General features: G+C 47.9%; 1 protein-coding gene across 10 annotated transcripts in view; it reads right to left on the reverse strand.

The window, feature by feature from the left end:
• LOC140108671 (IQ motif and SEC7 domain-containing protein 3-like) overlaps positions 1-19,316 on the reverse strand; it is a 47,055-nt gene that overhangs the window by 14,557 nt on the left and 13,182 nt on the right. For all 10 annotated transcript variants that reach the window (XR_011851189.1, XR_011851188.1, XR_011851187.1 and 7 more), the window contains exons 2-3: positions 18,789-18,857; positions 12-243 (exon numbers count right to left, since the gene is read on the reverse strand). Coding sequence is in view for 6 of the 10 variants with exons in the window: in XM_072131893.1 (XP_071987994.1) it covers positions 12-243; positions 18,789-18,857 (301 nt within the window). In the remaining 4 variants the exon portion in view is untranslated. The remainder of the gene's footprint in view (positions 1-11; positions 244-18,788; positions 18,858-19,316) is intronic.

Genomic DNA, 19,316 nt, shown 5'->3' on the forward strand with positions numbered 1-19,316 from the left:
GGGGCTCTGACCTGCTTGTTCTTGAGGTCCAGTGACAGCTCATAGTCGGAGCTGGTGGTCCCGTGGGAGCAGGTGGCGGTGGTCTTCCCCCGCTGTAGTCGGACCGGGGAGCCCGTGTGGTGCAGACTGGGCTTAGTCAGCGACTCCTCCTCTCCGGGATGTTTTGGGCCGATGCAGGACTGATCGTCACCTTCCCGCACGTCCCAGGCCGTACAGAGCAGCTTCTTACTACAGGAGTCATCACTGCAAGAGGACACATACAGCATCAATGTCATTCAGGCCGTGTTCACACTCACACTTAAAGGGGGTCTCCCAGCTCACAAATCGCTCCAAAAGTAGCCCCCGCATTGTGTAGGGCAGGTCATAAGCTTTCCAGAAATATCCTTCTTTTCCCCTAGAGATCAACCATTGCGGAGATATTGTACTTTTTATCTTTATGCAAATGAGCTTCTCAGTGCATTAGGGGAGTGGCCACGACTACCACTGCACTTGTAATTGCTACAATGTATATTTATCTATATGAGATATCAATCAATGTGTAAAGTGCTGATGGTATACTGCATAGACAACAAAAAATAGGTCCACCAGCAGTCATGGCCACGCCCACAGTGCACCGAAAACCCTCTCTACAAAGATAGATCGCTAGAAAACAGGGAAAGGTATTTCTGGAAAGCTTATGGCGTGCTATACACAATGATGGGATTACTTATGGGGTGGGTTGCCTTTAAGTGCTATAATGGTAGCCCCCAAGGTATGAAGGTAAACCAGATGCATTATGGGGAGATAAGAGGGGATGATTTTCCATCTCCACTGATGGTAGAAGTGTTAAGGTGATGGAATATTTTTAGAGAAGTCAGCGACTTGGATAAGCCGATTAAATATGTTCCGTGCCCCGATGGCGGGTGGCGAGCCGGAATATTTCATATCTATTAATATAAACGCCATCTGGAATCTCGCAATACGAGGCCGAGCCGCCGCTCACGGTTATCCCGGACGCAGACCATAAACTTAATGGCAGATCTGGTCTCGGCTCGTAGCCCTCAGCCTCACGTGGAGGTCAAACGGGTCAGACGTGAATCAGCCAGAACAATCACACAAGGAAGACACCGGGTGGCAGAGAGCCCGGCCCAGGGAGCCCAATGTGTCATCACTAACACCCCCAGCCCAGAGCAGTCACCCCCGCACTGAGGAGCGAGTATAGGGAGCAGTATTATAGTAGTTATATTCCTGTACATAGGGGGCAGTATTATAGTAGTTATATCCCTGTACATAGGGGCAGTATTATAGTAGTTATATTCTTGTACATAGGGGGCAGTATTATAGTAGTTATATTCCTGTACATAGGGGGCAGTATTATAGTAGTTATATCCCTGTACATAGGGGGCAGTATTATAGTAGTTATATTCTTGTACATAGGGGGCAGTATTATAGTAGTTATATTCCTGTACATAGGGGGCAGTATTATAGTAGTTATATCCCTGTACATAGGGGGCAGTATTATAGTAGTTATATTCCTGTACATAGGGGGCAGTATTATAGTAGTTATATTCCTGTACATAGGGGGCAGTATTATAGTAGTTATATTCCTGTACATAGGGGGCAGTATTATAGTAGTTATATTCCTGTACATAGGGGGCAGTATTATAGTAGTTATATTCTTGTACATAGGGGGCAGTATTATAGTAGTTATATTCCTGTACATAGGGGGCAGTATTATAGTAGTTATATTCTTGTACATAGGGGGCAGTATAATAGTAGTTATATTCCTGTACATAGGAGGCAGTATTATAGTAGTTATATTCTTGTACATAGGGGGCAGTATTATAGTAGTTATATTCCTGTACATAGGGGGTAGTATTATAGTAGTTATATTCCTGTACATAGGGGGCAGTATTATAGTAGTTATATTCCTGTACATAGGGGACAGTATTATAGTAGTTATATTCCTGTACATAGGAGGCAGTATTATAGTAGTTATATTCCTGTACATAGGGGGCAGTATTATAGTAGTTATATTCCTGTACATAGGGGGTAGTATTATAGTAGTTATATTCCTGTACATAGGGGGGCAGTATTATAGTAGTTATATTCCTGTACATAGGGGGCAGTATTATAGTAGTTATATTCCTGTACATAGGGGGTAGTATTATAGTAGTTATATTCCTGTACATAGGGGGTAGTATTATAGTAGTTATATTCCTGTACATAGGGGGTAGTATTATAGTAGTTATATTCCTGTACATAGGGGGGCAGTATTATAGTAGTTATATTCCTGTACATAGGGGGCAGTATTATAGTAGTTATATTCCTGTACATAGGGGGCAGTATTATAGTAGTTATATTCCTGTACATAGGGGGCAGTATTATAGTAGTTATATTCCTGTACATAGGGGGCAGTATTATAGTAGTTATATTCTTGTACATAGGGGGCAGTATTATAGTAGTTATATTCCTGTACATAGGGGGCAGTATTATAGTAGTTATATTCCTGTACATAGGGGGCAGTATTATAGTAGTTATATTCTTGTACATAGGGGGCAGTATTATAGTAGTTATATTCCTGTACATAGGGGGCAGTATTATAGTAGTTATATTCCTGTACATAGGGGGCAGTATTATAGTAGTTATATTCTTGTACATAGGGGGCAGTATTATAGTAGTTATATTCTTGTACATAGGGGGCAGTATTATAGTAGTTATATTCTTGTACATAGGGGGCAGTATTATAGTAGTTATATTCTTGTACATAGGGGGCAGTATTATAGTAGTTATATTCTTGTACATAGGGGGCAGTATTATAGTAGTTATATTCTTGTACATAGCGGGCAGTATTATAGTAGTTATATTCCTGTACATAGGGGGCAGTATTATAGTAGTTATATTCCTGTACATAGGGGGCAGTATTATAGTAGTTATATTCCTGTACATAGGGGGCAGTATTATAGTAGTTATATTCCTGTACATAGGGGGCAGTATTATAGTAGTTATATTCCTGTACATAGGGGCAGTATTATAGTAGTTATATTCTTGTACATAGGGAGCAGTATTATAGTAGTTATATTCTTGTACATAGGGAGCAGTATTATAGTAGTTATATTCCTGTACATAGGGGGCAGTATTATAGTAGTTATATTCTTGTACATAGGGGGCAGTATTATAGTAGTTATATTCCTGTACATAGGGGGCAGTATTATAGTAGTTATATTCTTATACATAGGGGGCAGTATTATAGTAGTTATATTCTTGCAAATAGGGGGCAGTATTATAGTAGTTATATTCTTGCAAATAGGGGGCAGTATTATAGTAGTTATATTCTTGTACATAGGGGGCAGTATTATAGTAGTTATATTCCTGTACATAGGGGGCAGTATTATAGTAGGTATATTCTTGTACATAGGGGGCAGTATTATAGTAGTTATATTCCTGTACATAGGGGGCAGTATTATAGTAGTTATATTCCTGTACGTAGGGGGCAGTATTATAGTAGTTATATTCTTGTACGTAGGGGGCAGTATTATAGTAGTTATATTCTTGTACATAGGGGGCAGGATTATAGTAGTTATATTCTTGTACATAGGGGGCAGGATTATAGTAGTTATATTCTTGTACATAGGGGGCAGTATTATAGTAGTTATATTCTTGTACATAGGGGGCAGTATTATAGTAGTTATATTCTTGTACATAGGGGGCAGTATTATAGTAGTTATATTCTTGTACATAGGGGGCAGTATTATAGTAGTTATATTCTTGTACATAGGGGGCAGTATTATAGTAGTTATATTCTTGTACATAGGGGGCAGTATTATAGTAGTTATATTCTTGTACATAGGGGCAGTATTATAGTAGTTATATTCTTGTACATAGGGGGCAGTATTATAGTAGTTATATTCTTGTACATAGGGGGCAGTATTATAGTAGTTATATTCCTGTACATAGGGGGCAGTATTATAGTAGTTATATTCTTGTACATAGGGGGCAGTATTATAGTAGTTATATTCTTGTACATAGGGGGCAGTATTATAGTAGTTATATTCTTGTACATAGGGGGCAGTATTATAGTAGTTATATTCTTGTACATAGGGGGCAGTATTATAGTAGTTATATTCCTGTACATAGGGGGCAGTATTATAGTAGTTATATCCTTGTACATAGGGGGCAGGATTATAGTAGATATATTCTTGTACATAGGGGACAGTATTATAGTAGTTATATCCCTGTACATAGGGGGCAGTATTATAGTAGTTATATTCCTGTACATAGAGGGCAGTATTATAATAGTTATATTCCTGTACATAGGGGGCAGTATTATAGTAGTTATATTCCTGTACATAGGGGGCAGTATTATAGTAGTTATATTCCTGTACATAGGGGGCAGTATTATAGTAGTTATATTCCTGTACATAGAGGGCAGTATTATAGTAGTTATATTCTTGTACATAGGGGGCAGTATTATAGTAGTTATATTCTTGTACATAGGGGGCAGTATTATAGTAGATATATTCCTGTACATAGGGGGCAGTATTATAGTAGTTATATTCCTGTACATAGGGGGCAGTATTATAGTAGTTATATCCCTGTACATAGGGGGCGGTATTATAGTAGTTATATTCCTGTACATAGGGGGCAGTATTATAGTAGTTATATTCCTGTACATAGGGGGCAGTATTATAGTAGATCTCTCTGATGTATAGGCCTCTATGTGATGAGTCCTGGCGTCCTGTACACAGCGGAGCAGCTGGCAGACTGTATTAGTGTTACATCCAGGAGCCTCAGGACACCAGGGCCGGGGAGAGGTCGGGTACAGAGGGAGAAGCTAAACGGTAACTCTGAAGTCCTTGCGTTTCTTGCGCCCGGGGACAGAGCAGGATGAGACGGATTTGGTGACAGGGCAATGAGGCGGAAGGTAAAAATGCTAAAGTGAGAACGAGAGAAGGAAAATAGGGAAGAGTCATCCAACGTCAGCAGCCGAGGGCAAGCCTGCAGTGTCATCCGGAATTATCACAGATCTGTATGTGCCAGACCTGGACCTTCTCCTGTAACTCTATTTATTTTATAGAAAAGTATAAAACGTAACATAAATCTCCACAAACAACAGAAATAATCGCTGTGTCCAGCCGACACCTCGCACCTCACACTGACACAATACACATAATAAGAACAGAACATTTTTTTTTATTATTTTTTTTTCTTCTCTTTTTTCTCCCCAGCACCCCCCCTTCACCCCCCAAGTCCCAGTGCCCATTGTCCATAGTCCATCATTCACTCCATCCCCCACTACCACATAAACAACATAATAATCACAATATAAAACACAACAATTCAAATATCGTTATTCCCAGAAAGCCCAAGTTCGGCGCCTCCAAGCCCCACATCTACCGGATCCTCAAAACAAAAATCTACTGTGCAGCATCAGCCCAACACCAGGAGAGGAGATGACAGACTAAGGGACACTAAAGGAGAACCCCCTCCAAAGGAGAGAGGCCCTCCCCGTGCCCAGCCTCTCATACTCCAGAGAGCGCACCTTCACCAGGGGGAGAGGACAGACTAAGGGACACTAAAGGAGAACCCCCTCCAAAGGAGAGAGGTCCTCCCCGTGCCCAGCCTCTCATACTCCAGAGAGCGCATCTTCACCAGGGGGGAGAGGACAGACTAAGGGGCACTAAGGAGAGAGGCCTTCCCTGTGCCCAGCCTCTCATACTCCAGAGAGCGCACCTTCACCAGGAGAGGACAGACTAAGGGACACTAAGGAGAGAGGTCCTCCCCGTGCCCAGCCTCTCATACTCCAGAGAGCGCACCTTCACCAGGAGGGAAGAGGACAGACTAAGGGACACTAAGGAGAGAGGCCCTCCCCGTGCCCAGCCTCTCATACTCCAGAGAGCGCACCTTCACCAGGAGGGAGAGGACAGACTAAGGGACACTAAGGAGAGAGGTCCTCCCTGTGCCCAGCCTCTCATACTCCAGAGAGTGCACCTTCACCAGTAGGGGAGAGGACAGACTAAGGGGCACTAAGGAGAGAGGCCCTCCCCGTGCCCAGCCTCTCATACTCCAGAGAGCGCACCTTCACCAGGAGGGGAGAGGACAGACTAAGGGGCACTAAACAGAGAGGCCCTCCCCGTGCCCAGCCTCTCATACTCCAGAGAGCGCACCTTCACCAGGAGGGGAGAGGACGGACTAAGGGACACTAAGGAGAGAGGTCCTCCCCGTGCCCAGCCTCTCATACTCCAGAGAGCGCACCTTCACCAGGGGGGAGAGGACAGACTAAGGGACACTAAGGAGAGAGGCCCTCCCCGTGCCCAGCCTCTCATACTCCAGAGAGCGCACCTTCACCAGGAGGGAGAGGACAGACTAAGGGACACTAAGGAGAGAGGTCCTCCCCGTGCCCAGCCTCTCATACTCCAGAGAGCGCACCTTCACCAGGAGGGAGAGGAGGGACTAAGGGACACTAAGGAGAGAGGCCCTCCCCGTGCCCAGCCTCTCATACTCCAGAGAGCGCACCTTCACCAGGAGGGAGAGGAGGGACTAAGGGACACTAAGGAGAGAGGCCCTCCCCGTGCCCAGCCTCTCATACTCCAGAGAGCGCACCTTCACCAGGAGGGAGAGGACAGACTAAGGGACACTAAGGAGAGAGGCCCTCCCCGTGCCCAGCCTCTCATACTCCAGAGAGCGCACCTTCACCAGGAGGGAGAGGACAGACTAAGGGACACTAAGGAGAGAGGTCCTCCCTGTGCCCAGCCTCTCATACTCCAGAGAGCGCACCTTCACCAGGAGGGAGAGGACAGACTAAGGGACACTAAGGAGAGAGGTCCTCCCCGTGCCCAGCCTCTCATACTCCAGAGAGCGCACCTTCACCAGGGGGGAGAGGACAGACTAAGGGACACTAAGGAGAGAGGCCCTCCCCGTGCCCAGCCTCTCATACTCCAGAGAGCGCACCTTCACCAGGTCACCCAGAATGTTCCTAACCACCTCATCCACCGGGAGAGTTTTACGCTGCGTCGATACTAAACACCGTGCGTTCCACGTGTGGTACCTGACCACTAGGCTAACTAGGAATAACTTGCAGCGGTCCCGGCCACCCAGGCCTCTGAATGCTCCATAGGCCCACTCCGCGTAGGAGAGACCGGCCAACCCGGGCCAATGGATGGAAGCGCCCACCCGGTTGTACACCTCTGTGTTAAAGGGGCACTGAAGCAGGAAGTGGTCCATGCTCTCCAGCAGGCCACTGCACTCCTCCCGGGGACAACCCCTTTCGTCAGAGCTCCTACACTTCAGATTGTCCCTCACACACAGCTTTCCATGGAAGCAGCGCCAAGTCACGTCCCAAAACTTCAAGGGGATCCGGATAGAATTCAATAAACTCAAACCCACCCCAAGATCCCGACTTGGGCAATCCCTGAGGGCCAGAGGCTTCTGGAAATGGGTCAACAGAACCCTCTTGTCAAGGAGTTTCCTCGACATGGTCCTGATCTCCCACATTCCCAGACCCCACCGCCTGCCGTCCCAGTTTTGCATGGGGTAATCCCCCTGGCCAAATTCGATGCCTAGAACTTTGGCGGAGTCCTGGGACCCTGGAAGAGTGTCCGGGAGATCAAAGCCTGGATCCCCCTCTCCCAGCCAGAGACTCTCACACTTATCCCGGTTGATCTTGGACCCAGAAGCCTCTGAGTAGCGGTCAACCTCCGACATCACCCATTGCGCCTCCCCTCGCGAGGACACATCATCAGCGTACGCTACCACCCTTAGAGTGGCTTCCGGTGCCTCCTGATCCATCCCAACTCTCACCAAAGGCCCACGATCAACCCTCTGAAGGAATGGGTCAATCGCGAACACGTATAGAAGTGGGCTCAGAGGACAACCCTGGCGAACACCAGACCCAACCTCAAAAGAGCGGCCAATCCAACCGTTCACAAGCGGAACACAGAGCACAGCACTAAATGTACTGCGGCCTGGAACAGAGCAGTGCTGGGCCACCAAAAGGAGCCGGGGCACAAATTGCACCAGCCGATTAAACAGCACCTTTGCCAAAACCTTTCTGTCCGTATTGAGAAGCGCTATGGGACGCCAGTTCTCAATACGAGATTGGTCCTTACCTTTTGACAGGATGATCAGTGCTGACCTCCTCATTGACTTCGGCAGAGCGCCCGAGGAAAGACACTCATTGAATACCTCAGTCAAGAGGGGAACCAAGGCGTCCTTAAAGGTCTTATAAAACTCAGATGTTAAGCCATCCGGGCCTGGCGATTTCTTGAGGGCGAGCCCCGGCTGACTGATCATCTCTGTCAAAACATCAAGAGAGGGGTCTACTCCTGGCTCAGGGACAGTTTCAGCCAGGAAAGCCGACATCACATCCCGATCTAGATCCTTCCTGCCCAAGAGGTGTGAGTAGAAGGATCTGACGACCGCCAGAATCCCTGATCTGGACCTTTTCAGGGATCCCGTACTGTCAACCAGTCCCGTGACAACTTTACCATTCACTGACAACCAAAGATGCGTGTCTATCGTACTGACACCTCTTCAGCAAGGATTTCACTCTGGAGATGTCCTCACGACTACCTCCAGTCGAGACGAGATGCTCGAGTTTCCTCCTCAGGCCCTGATACAGGCGGTACCTGTCCAGGCTCCTGAGGCTCGAGAGCTGGCGGAAGAATCTCGCCACCCTTTTCTTGAGCATCTCCCACCACTCTGACTTACTGCTACAAAGGCCCAGCAATGGTACCTGGCTCTGAAGAAAGTGCTCAAAGGATTGTCTGATCTCCGCTTCCTCCAGGAGAGACGAATTGAGCTTCCAGTAGCCTCTTCCCATCCGGGGGGTCTCTGTAACATTCAGAGAAAACAAAATTAGACAGTGATCGGAGAATTCCACTTCAACAACGGACACTGCTGAAGAAATGGCTTCCTCCTTTACATAAAACCTGTCTATTCTAGACCTGCAGCTACCCCTATAATAGGTGAACCCCGCGTGACATCCACCAGGCGAGCTTCACTGGCTATGCTATTAAGAGCGACGCTATCATAAGTCAGCTTGTCTCTGGAACCTCCCCTATCCTGGGACCTCGTGACAGCATTGAAGTCCCCTCCAAAGACCACCTGCCGACTTGTAAAAAGGTAGGGCTTGATCCTCATAAAGAGACACTTCCTGTCCCACTTGGACTGGGGACCATAGATGTTAATTAGGCGAAGTTCTTGTCCCTTCATGAGGACATCCAGGATCAGGCACCTCCCCATTTCTAACTCAATAACTCGTCGGCATTCTACCGGTGCGGTAAAAAGGACCGCCACTCCGCTATACGGCTCGGCCGCAAGAGACCAATAGGAAGGCCCGTGTCTCCATTCCCTTTTAGCTTTAAACACGGCCGCCAAATCTGGCAGCCTGGTCTCCTGCAAAAATAAAATGTCGGCTTCAACGCGACCGAGAAAATCAAAGGCCGCAAATCTAGCCGCATCAGACTTAATGCTGGCGACATTAATGGACGCCAACATCAACGGAGTGGGTGCCGCCATCATGAGTGATTGAGTTAGACGGCTTTCTTTTTCCCACCCCCCTCCTTACCACCGTCTGACGAGGAGCAACCTCTACGCTTTAGGGAGACAAACATATCCATTGCCCCCTTGGTCACCCCACCGTCAGACTCATCGTCCCCATCAGCAGACGCTGGGCCAGTTTCCCCCCTCGAGGACCCTTCATCCTCCGAGGAGGGAGACTCGGCGCCCCCCACAGGACCTACCGCCACTGACTCCGGATCCTTACCCCCCACCTCCTCTTCCGAAGAGGAGATATCCTTGAGGGCTTGGAAACGGTTAGAGAGAACAATCAAAGGGGAGGTGGTTTAGCCTTCCTTTGAAGCGGCTGCAGCTTTTACAGTTTTGCGGTTTTTCTTTTTGGCACCCTTCTTACGTTTTTCATTTAGCCACCTCCTATTGTCCTCATCGATACGCTCATAAAGAGAGGAACCAGTGGTGATGGCCTCTTCCTCTTTCTCCAGCCTCCTGACCTCTTCATCCAGGTCCTGTTACCCCAGGGCCTCAGCTGCGGCAGCACTTGTCTCAGGGACAGGGCTATGGCTCACCCCAAGCTCTCTGCTCCTTCGACGGCCTTCAAGTCACCTCAACTTAGAAGGCGGCATGGTTTTGCCTTTCTTCCTTGGCCTCTCTGCCCCTTCAGCCCTAGCAGAACCCTCCACAGCAGGAGCAACACCTCGGCTCTCTCCCACTGGGGCTCCGACTATATTGGCAAAGGAGCGAGGGCAGCAACTGAATGGGTGACCAAGCTCACCACACAGATGACACCTGATCTGCTCACAGTTTGCGGCAAGATGACCAACCCCACCGCACAATGCGCACTTCTGCACATGGCAGTTGGCGCTAAAGTGCGTGGGATCACCGCATCTGTGGCAGACCTTTGGCTGCCCCTGGTAAAAGATCAGGATTCTGTCCCTCCCCAAGAAAGCTGAGGAGGGAATGTGGGTGACCGTGCCTCCTGAACGCCTCAACTTAACCATGAAGGTCCAGGCTCCTGACCAGATGCCAAACTCATCCAAGTTCTTTTTAGGAACTGCCACCACTTCGCCTGTTCAGCCAGGTCATAATATCCATGCATGAAAGTGACTCATTACATGTTAAAACGGTCACTCTCTTGACCTCATTTTGACGGGACACTGCTTGCACAGCGAAATCCCACCAGCCGGGCTCATTGCGCTTCAGCTCATAATTTGACCAAAAGAGCTCAAGGCCCTCCGGCCGAACAAAGCTGATGTCAAAAATGGGGGTACCATAGGGAAGTATCAAGGCAAAGATGTCAACTGCCTTGAAGTTCATCTTCAGAAGGAGCTCTACTACTTTTGCCCTTGGAGGACACGCATCACTGCCCCTCCAGCGAAGACGGACCACATTCCTACGAGTCCCCACTGGCCCGGCTGTCGGGAGAGACCACACAGTGTCTCCCCCTCTTTCCTCTCGGAAGGCTGACAGGCCAAACCTGTCTATCCAGAAGGATAAATCAACCTCCTGCCCCTCTACATTCATTGTCCTCTCTCCCCTTCTTAGGGCCTCTAGGAGGCGCCGTTGCAACATGCCGTCCCCAAAGTCTGGTGATGTAGCTGCAGACTATCAGATGGACACTGCTGATGTTCTGGTGCAGTCTCTTCCACCTCTTCCTCATCCATCTGCGACTGGAGGCCCCTCAGTCTCCGGGTTTTCTCCTCCTCCATGGCCCGGAACCGGTCATCGTTCTCCATCTTCTCTCTGAAGGGGCCGCTGTGCTGCAGGATGATGGTCTTCCTTCCCTCCAGAGAGTTGATGCTTTTCTTTAGCCGCTTTGCAATCTCCGCTAGCTCCACCTTGCTGGTCCTGGTCGCTGTAGCCATCTTGGCCCGGGTCTCTCGCAGCTCCTCCCGGAGCCGCCACAAGGTCTTACTGGCTTCCTCATACTCACGGAGGTTCTCCACAATGCGGGTGCTGTAGCTGACATCGGGCTCCCGGGCTTTGCGCACCCACCAGTCCAGGTCACCCCCGTGAGTACTTAGCTGTGAGGCTGCTCCAGAAGGAGCGCTGCTGGGTCCTGCCACCTCACCTCCACCTGGGGCCTTTCGGCGTCCTCTGCTTTCTGGCTGCGACCCGCGTGGAGCTGCATTGCTGCGACTCCGCTCCGATCTTCTGACCGCTGCTGGCTTGGCCGGTTGTTGCGTCTCTCCAGCTCCCGCCGGCCTAGTCCGGGATCTGGAGGCCTTGGACTGGCGTCCGCTGCTCATTCCCAGGACCTGCACTCTCCCTGGGGAGAAAATACAGGCCCCGGCTGCTCTGTGATCTCCTGGATCTCACACAGAGCACCTGGAGCAATCAGAACCAGAACCACAGGCTGTATATATATACACTATATAGCGGGCGCAGCACACGTATAACACAATAACACAGACACGGTTGTGGATTTCATGCAGAAACTTGAGCAGATTTATTGAAGATTACAACAATAATGATAAATCATGTGATAATATATCAGACAGGAGGGGGAGGGGCAGGCAGCAGGCGCTATGGTATATGTGTCACACTGCGAGTCTCCCTGCAGTTATAGCGCCGCCATTACAGGGGATGGACCTTCCTTGTAACGATCCGTACTCCTTGCAGCGGCCACTACTGGAGAGATGGGGAATTACACGCGGCCAGACACATGACTGACTGACCATGTGCCGGCCGAGTCCTCCAGGAGGGGGCGCTCTATCCTAGTGACCCTCTCTGATCGGTAGAGGGAAATCGATATGTACTTAAAGGTGAAAGGTCAAGTACTCAAAACCTAATTGACTTTTTAGACTCCGCCTATCTTCAGAATAAAGGGGCGGTCCCTCTCCCTGCCAATGGATAAACGCCTGACGAGTCACATGACAATTCATACATTTTTTTAGCAGTTATTATTTTTACTGCACTTTTAAAAGTAATAATTAATAATTCATATTTTATGTTAATTAATGAAAAATTTATGTTAATTAATCATGAATATTTTGCGAAACAATATGGAATATTTTCATCGATGTATTTCGCCTATAGACACGTGATTTTTATATAATCTTTAGCTTTGCTGTAATAAGGGGGCGCTGCTGAGCGGCTGGGGGTCTCTACTACTACATTTATACTACTAGGACTATATTCTAGACATAATATATAACAGCACAGGGGCGCATGCACGTGGGGGGAGGGGCTTCACTACTCCCTCTGACCTGCAGGTGGAGCTCTTGAAGCACTATGCTGGTTGTTCTCTGCATTGTATTGTAGGCTACTCTAAGGCAGAGCATGTATATACACATACACCCCAGGGGGAGAGATTTGGATTTCAGCACCGAAATATCATCTGTCACATCACATCACACGACATAAAAGATCCTGGACTGACCAGGCGGCCGTAACACTCCCCGAGCAGGGTCAGACAGTAAATGGTTAACGACAACCTGAGTCTTAACAAAAACCTGAGAAATTCTGCAGGGAACGAGGCGTCCGAAGTTATCCTGCCCGACACTGCCGAACCTGCACCGGACTGGGGGGACATCGCATGGGAGGAGTCAGGAATCATGAGAGCGGAGAGATGACATCACTGCATACATGTGATGTCATCAATACTAAGATCAGTATCATAACCCAAGATCACACTGTATCCAGAGACTTGTATACAAAGAGCAAATCCAGGCACATGGGAGAAGAATAGGGACATCACATTACTAATAATCCAAAAATAACAGAAAATATTCCCAATGCTAATACTGCCCCTATGTACAGGAATATAACTACTATAATACTGCCTCCTATGTACAGGAATATAACTACTATAATACTGCCCCCTATGTACAAGAATATAACTACTATAATACTGCCCCCTATGTACAAGAATATAACTACTATAATACTGCCCCCTATGTACAGGAATATAACTACTATAATACTGCCCCCTATGTACAGGGATATAACTACTATAATACTGCCCCCTATGTACAGGAATATAACTACTATAATACTGCCCCCTATGTAAAGGAATATAACTACTATAATACTGCTCCCTATGTACAGGAATATAACTACTATAATACTGCCCCCTATGTACAGGAATATAACTACTATAATACTGCCTCCTATGTACAGGAATATAACTACTATAATACTGCCCCCTATGTACAAGAATATAACTACTATAATACTGCCCCCTATGTACAGGGATATAACTGCTATAATACTGCCCCCTATGTACAGGAATATAACTACTATGATACTGCCCCCTATGTACAAGAATATAACTACTATAATACTGCCCCTATGTACAGGAATATAACTACTATAATACTGCCCCCTATGTACAGGAATATAACTACTATAATACTGCCTCCTATGTACAGGAATATAACTACTATAATACTGCCCCCTATGTACAAGAATATAACTACTATAATACTGCCCCCTATGTACAAGAATATAACTACTATAATACTGCCCCCTATGTACAGGAATATAACTACTATAATACTGCCCCCTATGTACAGGGATATAACTACTATAATACTGCCCCCTATGTACAGGAATATAACTACTATAATACTGCCCCCTATGTAAAGGAATATAACTACTATAATACTGCTCCCTATGTACAGGAATATAACTACTATAATACTGCCCCCTATGTACAGGAATATAACTACTATAATACTGCCTCCTATGTACAGGAATATAACTACTATAATACTGCCCCCTATGTACAAGAATATAACTACTATAATACTGCCCCCTATGTACAGGGATATAACTGCTATAATACTGCCCCCTATGTACAGGAATATAACTACTATGATACTGCCCCCTATGTACAAGAATATAACTACTATAATACTGCCCCTATGTACAGGAATATAACTACTATAATACTGCCCCCTATGTACAGGAATATAACTACTATAATACTGCCTCCTATGTACAGGAATATAACTACTATTATACTGCCCCCTATGTACAGGAATATAACTACTATAATACTGCCCCTATGTACAGGAATATAACTACTATAATACTGCCCCCTATGTACAGGAATATAACTATTATAATACTGCCCCCTATGTACAAGAAAATATAACTACTATAATACTGCCCCCCTATGTACAGGAATATAACTACTATAATACTGCCCCCTATGTACAAGAATATAACTACTATAATACTGCCCCCTATGTACAGGAATATATCTACTATAATACCGCCCCCTATGTACAGGAATATAACTACTATAATACTGACCCCTATGTACAGGAATATAACTACTATAATACTGCCCCCTATGTACAGGAATATAACTACTATAATACTCCCCCCTATGTACAAGAATATAACTACTATAATACTGCCCTCTATGTACAAGAATATAACTACTATAATACTACCCCCTATGTACAAGAATATAACTACTATAATACTGCCCCCTATGTACAAGAATATAACTACTATAATACTGCCCCCTATGTACAAGAATATAACTACTATAATACTGCCCCCTATGTACAGGAATATAACTACTATAATACTGCCCCCTATGTACAGGAATATAACTACTATAATACTGCCCCCTATGTACAGGGATATAACTACTATAATACTGCCCCCTATGTACAGGAATATAACTACTATAATACTGCCCCCTATGTACAAGAATATAACTACTATAATACTGCCTCCTATGTACAGGAATATAACTGCTATAATACTGCCCCCATGTACAGGAATATAACTACTATAATACTGCCCCCTATGTACAGGAATATAACTACTATAATACTGCCCCCTATGTACAGGAATATAACTACTATAATACTGCCCCCTATGTACAAGAATATAACTACTATAATACTGCCCCCTATGTACAAGAATATAACTACTATAATACTGCCTCCTATGTACAGGAATATAACTGCTATAATACTGCCCCCATGTACAGGAATATAACTACTATAATACTGCCCCCTATGTACAGGAATATAACTACTATAATACTGCCCCCTATGTACAGGAATATAACTACTATAATACTGCCCCCTATGTACAGGAATATAACTACTATAATACTGCCCCCTATGTACAGGAATATAACTACTATAATACTGCCCCCTATGTACAGGAATATAACTACTATAATACTGCCCCCTATGTACAAGAATATAACTACTATAATACTGCCCCCTATGTACAGGGATATAACTGCTATAATACTACATGATGTATAGGGGATATATATATGTGCCTGGATTTGCCCTGTGCCGTGTGCAGTGTAATCACATGGCTACTGGTTGGTGACGCAGCGTCCGCCTTCCTTATGATGGTTTCCACCAGTCAGTCCAGTACAGCAGGGTCTGGTGTGTAGAAGGATGCGATGCTCTGCAGGTCTCAGTCCTAAGCTGGTGGATTAGTAAGCACTGCATGGGGTCCTGGTCCGGGGAGGGGGCTGTGTGGTGATGTTCCGCTCACACACTGGGGGGCGCTGCTTCCCTGGGGTGGGGGTCGTCACTGTCTGGGCCTGTGCAATGACAAACAGCAGCATGTTAGGGGAATTCAGAAGAAAGAAGGAAATAAAGCAGGGAATGAGGCAACCAATAACATGCTGTTGTTTGTCAGTCCATGTCAGGGTCAGGGGTCACCAGGGGTCAGAGACCCTGCAGTCTCATACAGAATGATTCATAGAACGGGGACCAGAATATCCAACACCATCAGGATCCAGAGCGGAAACCACAGGAAAGTGTTCACACCCCTTACATTTATCACTATGTTTCATTGCAGCCAATTGGAAAGATCAATAAAGTTCTATTTTCCTCATTAATGTTCCCTCCGCCCACAAAATGTAGATATTTTTTCTCATTTATTAAACGTCATCCCAAACTTCTTCCATGTAAGGATTATGGAGGCCACTGTGCTCTCAGGAACCTTGAGTGCTGCGGAAATTCTTTTGTAACCTTGGCCAGATCTGTGCCTTGCCACAATTCTGCTTCTGAGCTCCTTGGGCAGTTCCTTAGACCTCATGATTCTCATATGCTCTGACGTGCAGTGTGAAGCCTTTTATAGACAGGCGTCTATCCTAATTATGTCCCATCGTTTGAATTAAACACAGCTGGACACCAATGAAGGAGTAGAACCATCTCAAGGAGGATCAGAAGGAAATGGAGGGCATGTGAGTTACATATGAGAGTCACAGCAAAGGGGCTGAGTACTTATCACCAGGGGAGATTTCAGTTTTTTTTGTTTAATAAATTAGCAAAAATATCTACATCTGGGGGCAGAGGGGACATTACTGGGGGGGCAGAGTCCCCCAGCGGCTGTCTCTCACTACGGCGCGGCCCCAAGCGGCTGTCTCTCACTACGGCACGTCCCCCAGCGCCTGTCTCTCACTACGGCACGTCCCCCAGCGCCTGTCTCTCACTACGGCACGTCCCCCAGCGCCTGTCTCTCACTACGGCACGTCCCCCAGCGCCTGTCTCTCACTACGGCACGTCCCCCAGCGCCTGTCTCTCACTACGGCACGTCCCCCAGCGCCTGTCTCTCACTACGGCACGTCCCCCAGCGCCTGTCTCTCACTACGGCGCGGCCCCCAGCGGCTGTCTCTCACTACAGCACGTCCCCCAGCGCCTGTCTCTCACTACAGCACGTCCCCAAGCGGCTGTCTCTCACTACGGCGCGGCCCCAAGCGGCTGTCTCTCACTACGGCGCGGCCCCCAGCGGCTGTCTCTCACTACGGCGCGGCCCCCAGCGCCTGTCTCTCACTACGGCGCGTCCCCCAGCGCCTGTCTCTCACTACGGCGCGGCCCCCAGCGCCTGTCTCTCACTACGGCGCGGCCCCCAGCGCCTGTCTCTCACTACGACACGGCCCCCAGCGGCTGTCTCTCACTACGGCACGTCCCCCAGCGCCTGTCTCTCACTACGGCACGTCCCCCAGCGCCTGTCTCTCACTACGGCGCGGCCCCAAGCGGCTGTCTCTCACTACGGCGCGGCCCCCAGCGCCTGTCTCTCACTACGGCGCGTCCCCCAGCGCCTGTCTCTCACTACGGCGCGGCCCCCAGCGCCTGTCTCTCACTACGGCGCGGCCCCCAGCGGCTGTCTCTCACTACGGCACGTCCCCCAGCGCCTGTCTCTCACTACGGCACGTCCCCCAGCGCCTGTCTCTCACTACGGCGCGGCCCCAAGCGGCTGTCTCTCACTACGGCGCGGCCCCCAGCGGCTGTCTCTCACTACGGCGCGGCCCCCAGCGCCTGTCTCTCACTACGGCGCGGCCCCCAGCGCCTGTCTCTCACTACGGCGCGTCCCCCAGCGCCTGTCTCTCACTACGGCGCGTCCCCCAGCGCCTGTCTCTCACTACGGCGCGTCCCCCAGCAGCTGTCTCTCACTACGGCGCGGCCCCCAGCGGCTGTCTCTCACTACGGCGCGTCCCCCAGCAGCTGTCTCTCACTACGGCGCGTCCCCCAGCAGCTGTCTCTCACTACGGCGCGTCCCCCAGCAGCTGTCTCTCATTACGGCGCACCCCCAGCGGCTGTCTCTCACTACGGCGCGGCCCCCAGCGGCTGTCTCTCACTACGGCACGTCCCCCAGCGCCTGTCTCTTCCGCTGGCACGTCGTCCGGGGATGTCTCTTGGCTGCGGTCTCTCTGATCTCTCCAGGTGTTGTGGAGGAGTCTCGGGAGAATATTTGATGTTTTTCTCCTGCAGTTTTTTTCCAGGTTAATTACATGAGGAAAATCAAGTCTAATTTTATGCAAAAGGAAACGGCGGGCGATTAACCCCTTACTACACGCGCAGGATCCGAGACACCACAGGGCGGGATATACAGGGGACATACTGACAGCATCACAATGCTCTGACCTTATGGAAGTCCTAGGCCAAGACAATATAGCGGTAATTCCTGAGGTCAGGCCTGTAACATAGGACAAGGGTGGCCGCAGCACAGAGGGTTTCAGCAGAGACATCCACATATGCCTGGATCAATCAATTAGATTTTACCCACATTCAGTCATCGCTTACAAAGTCTGTACGGACGCTCAGGAACGTTGTACCTTGCCTTAAGGCATCTGCCGTTTCGAGTATGCAGCAGCCGTGCAGATCTTTGTGTATCCATAGCAACAGACTACAAAAAACCTCAAAGATCTGCACATGGCTGAACACGGGAATAGGGAGGAGTCATCACAGAGACGGGGGAGGAGTCATCACAGAGAGGTGGGGAGGAGTCATCACAGAGACGGGGGAGGAGTCATCACAGAGACGGGGGAGGAGTCATCACAGAGACGGGGGTCTTACCTGGGGGGAGATGGCTTCTGCTCTGCATCAGCGACAGGGCAGCAGAACTGGTGCAAAACGGTCTCATTTCTGGTAAAAGAGGAAAAAAAATATAATATAAAAAATAATATCAGCAGAGTATCAGCCCCGCCCCCGACCCTAATCACTAATATCATCTGCTTATCCTTAAATACTTTGTGCTGCTGTGAACAAGTTAAACAATGATAAAACATTTCTCCGCGTCCGAGAGGAGAAGAGAAATCCAGAAAATGCAAACAGACTGTTCCTGCGCGAGACGGCTCCCAGCGAGCGAGGACTAAACGGATTACCTGGAATATGAGAGCGGATACAGCTGCCCGCCCTCCAATGCTCCATCTCACTCTGACTTATTGCTTTATAGATTTATGCCGTCATTTCTCTGTTTATTGAAAAATGTCCTGATTCCAATAAAATTGTCCAAACCAGAGAAAGAACAAAGCAATCAACATCACTCTGTAATACCGCAACACCCCCACACAGACTAATACTGCCCCAATGTACAAGAATATA

This window comes from Engystomops pustulosus, unplaced genomic scaffold, assembly GCF_040894005.1.
Source record: "Engystomops pustulosus unplaced genomic scaffold, aEngPut4.maternal MAT_SCAFFOLD_169, whole genome shotgun sequence".
Taxonomy (NCBI): Eukaryota; Metazoa; Chordata; class Amphibia; order Anura; family Leptodactylidae; genus Engystomops; species Engystomops pustulosus.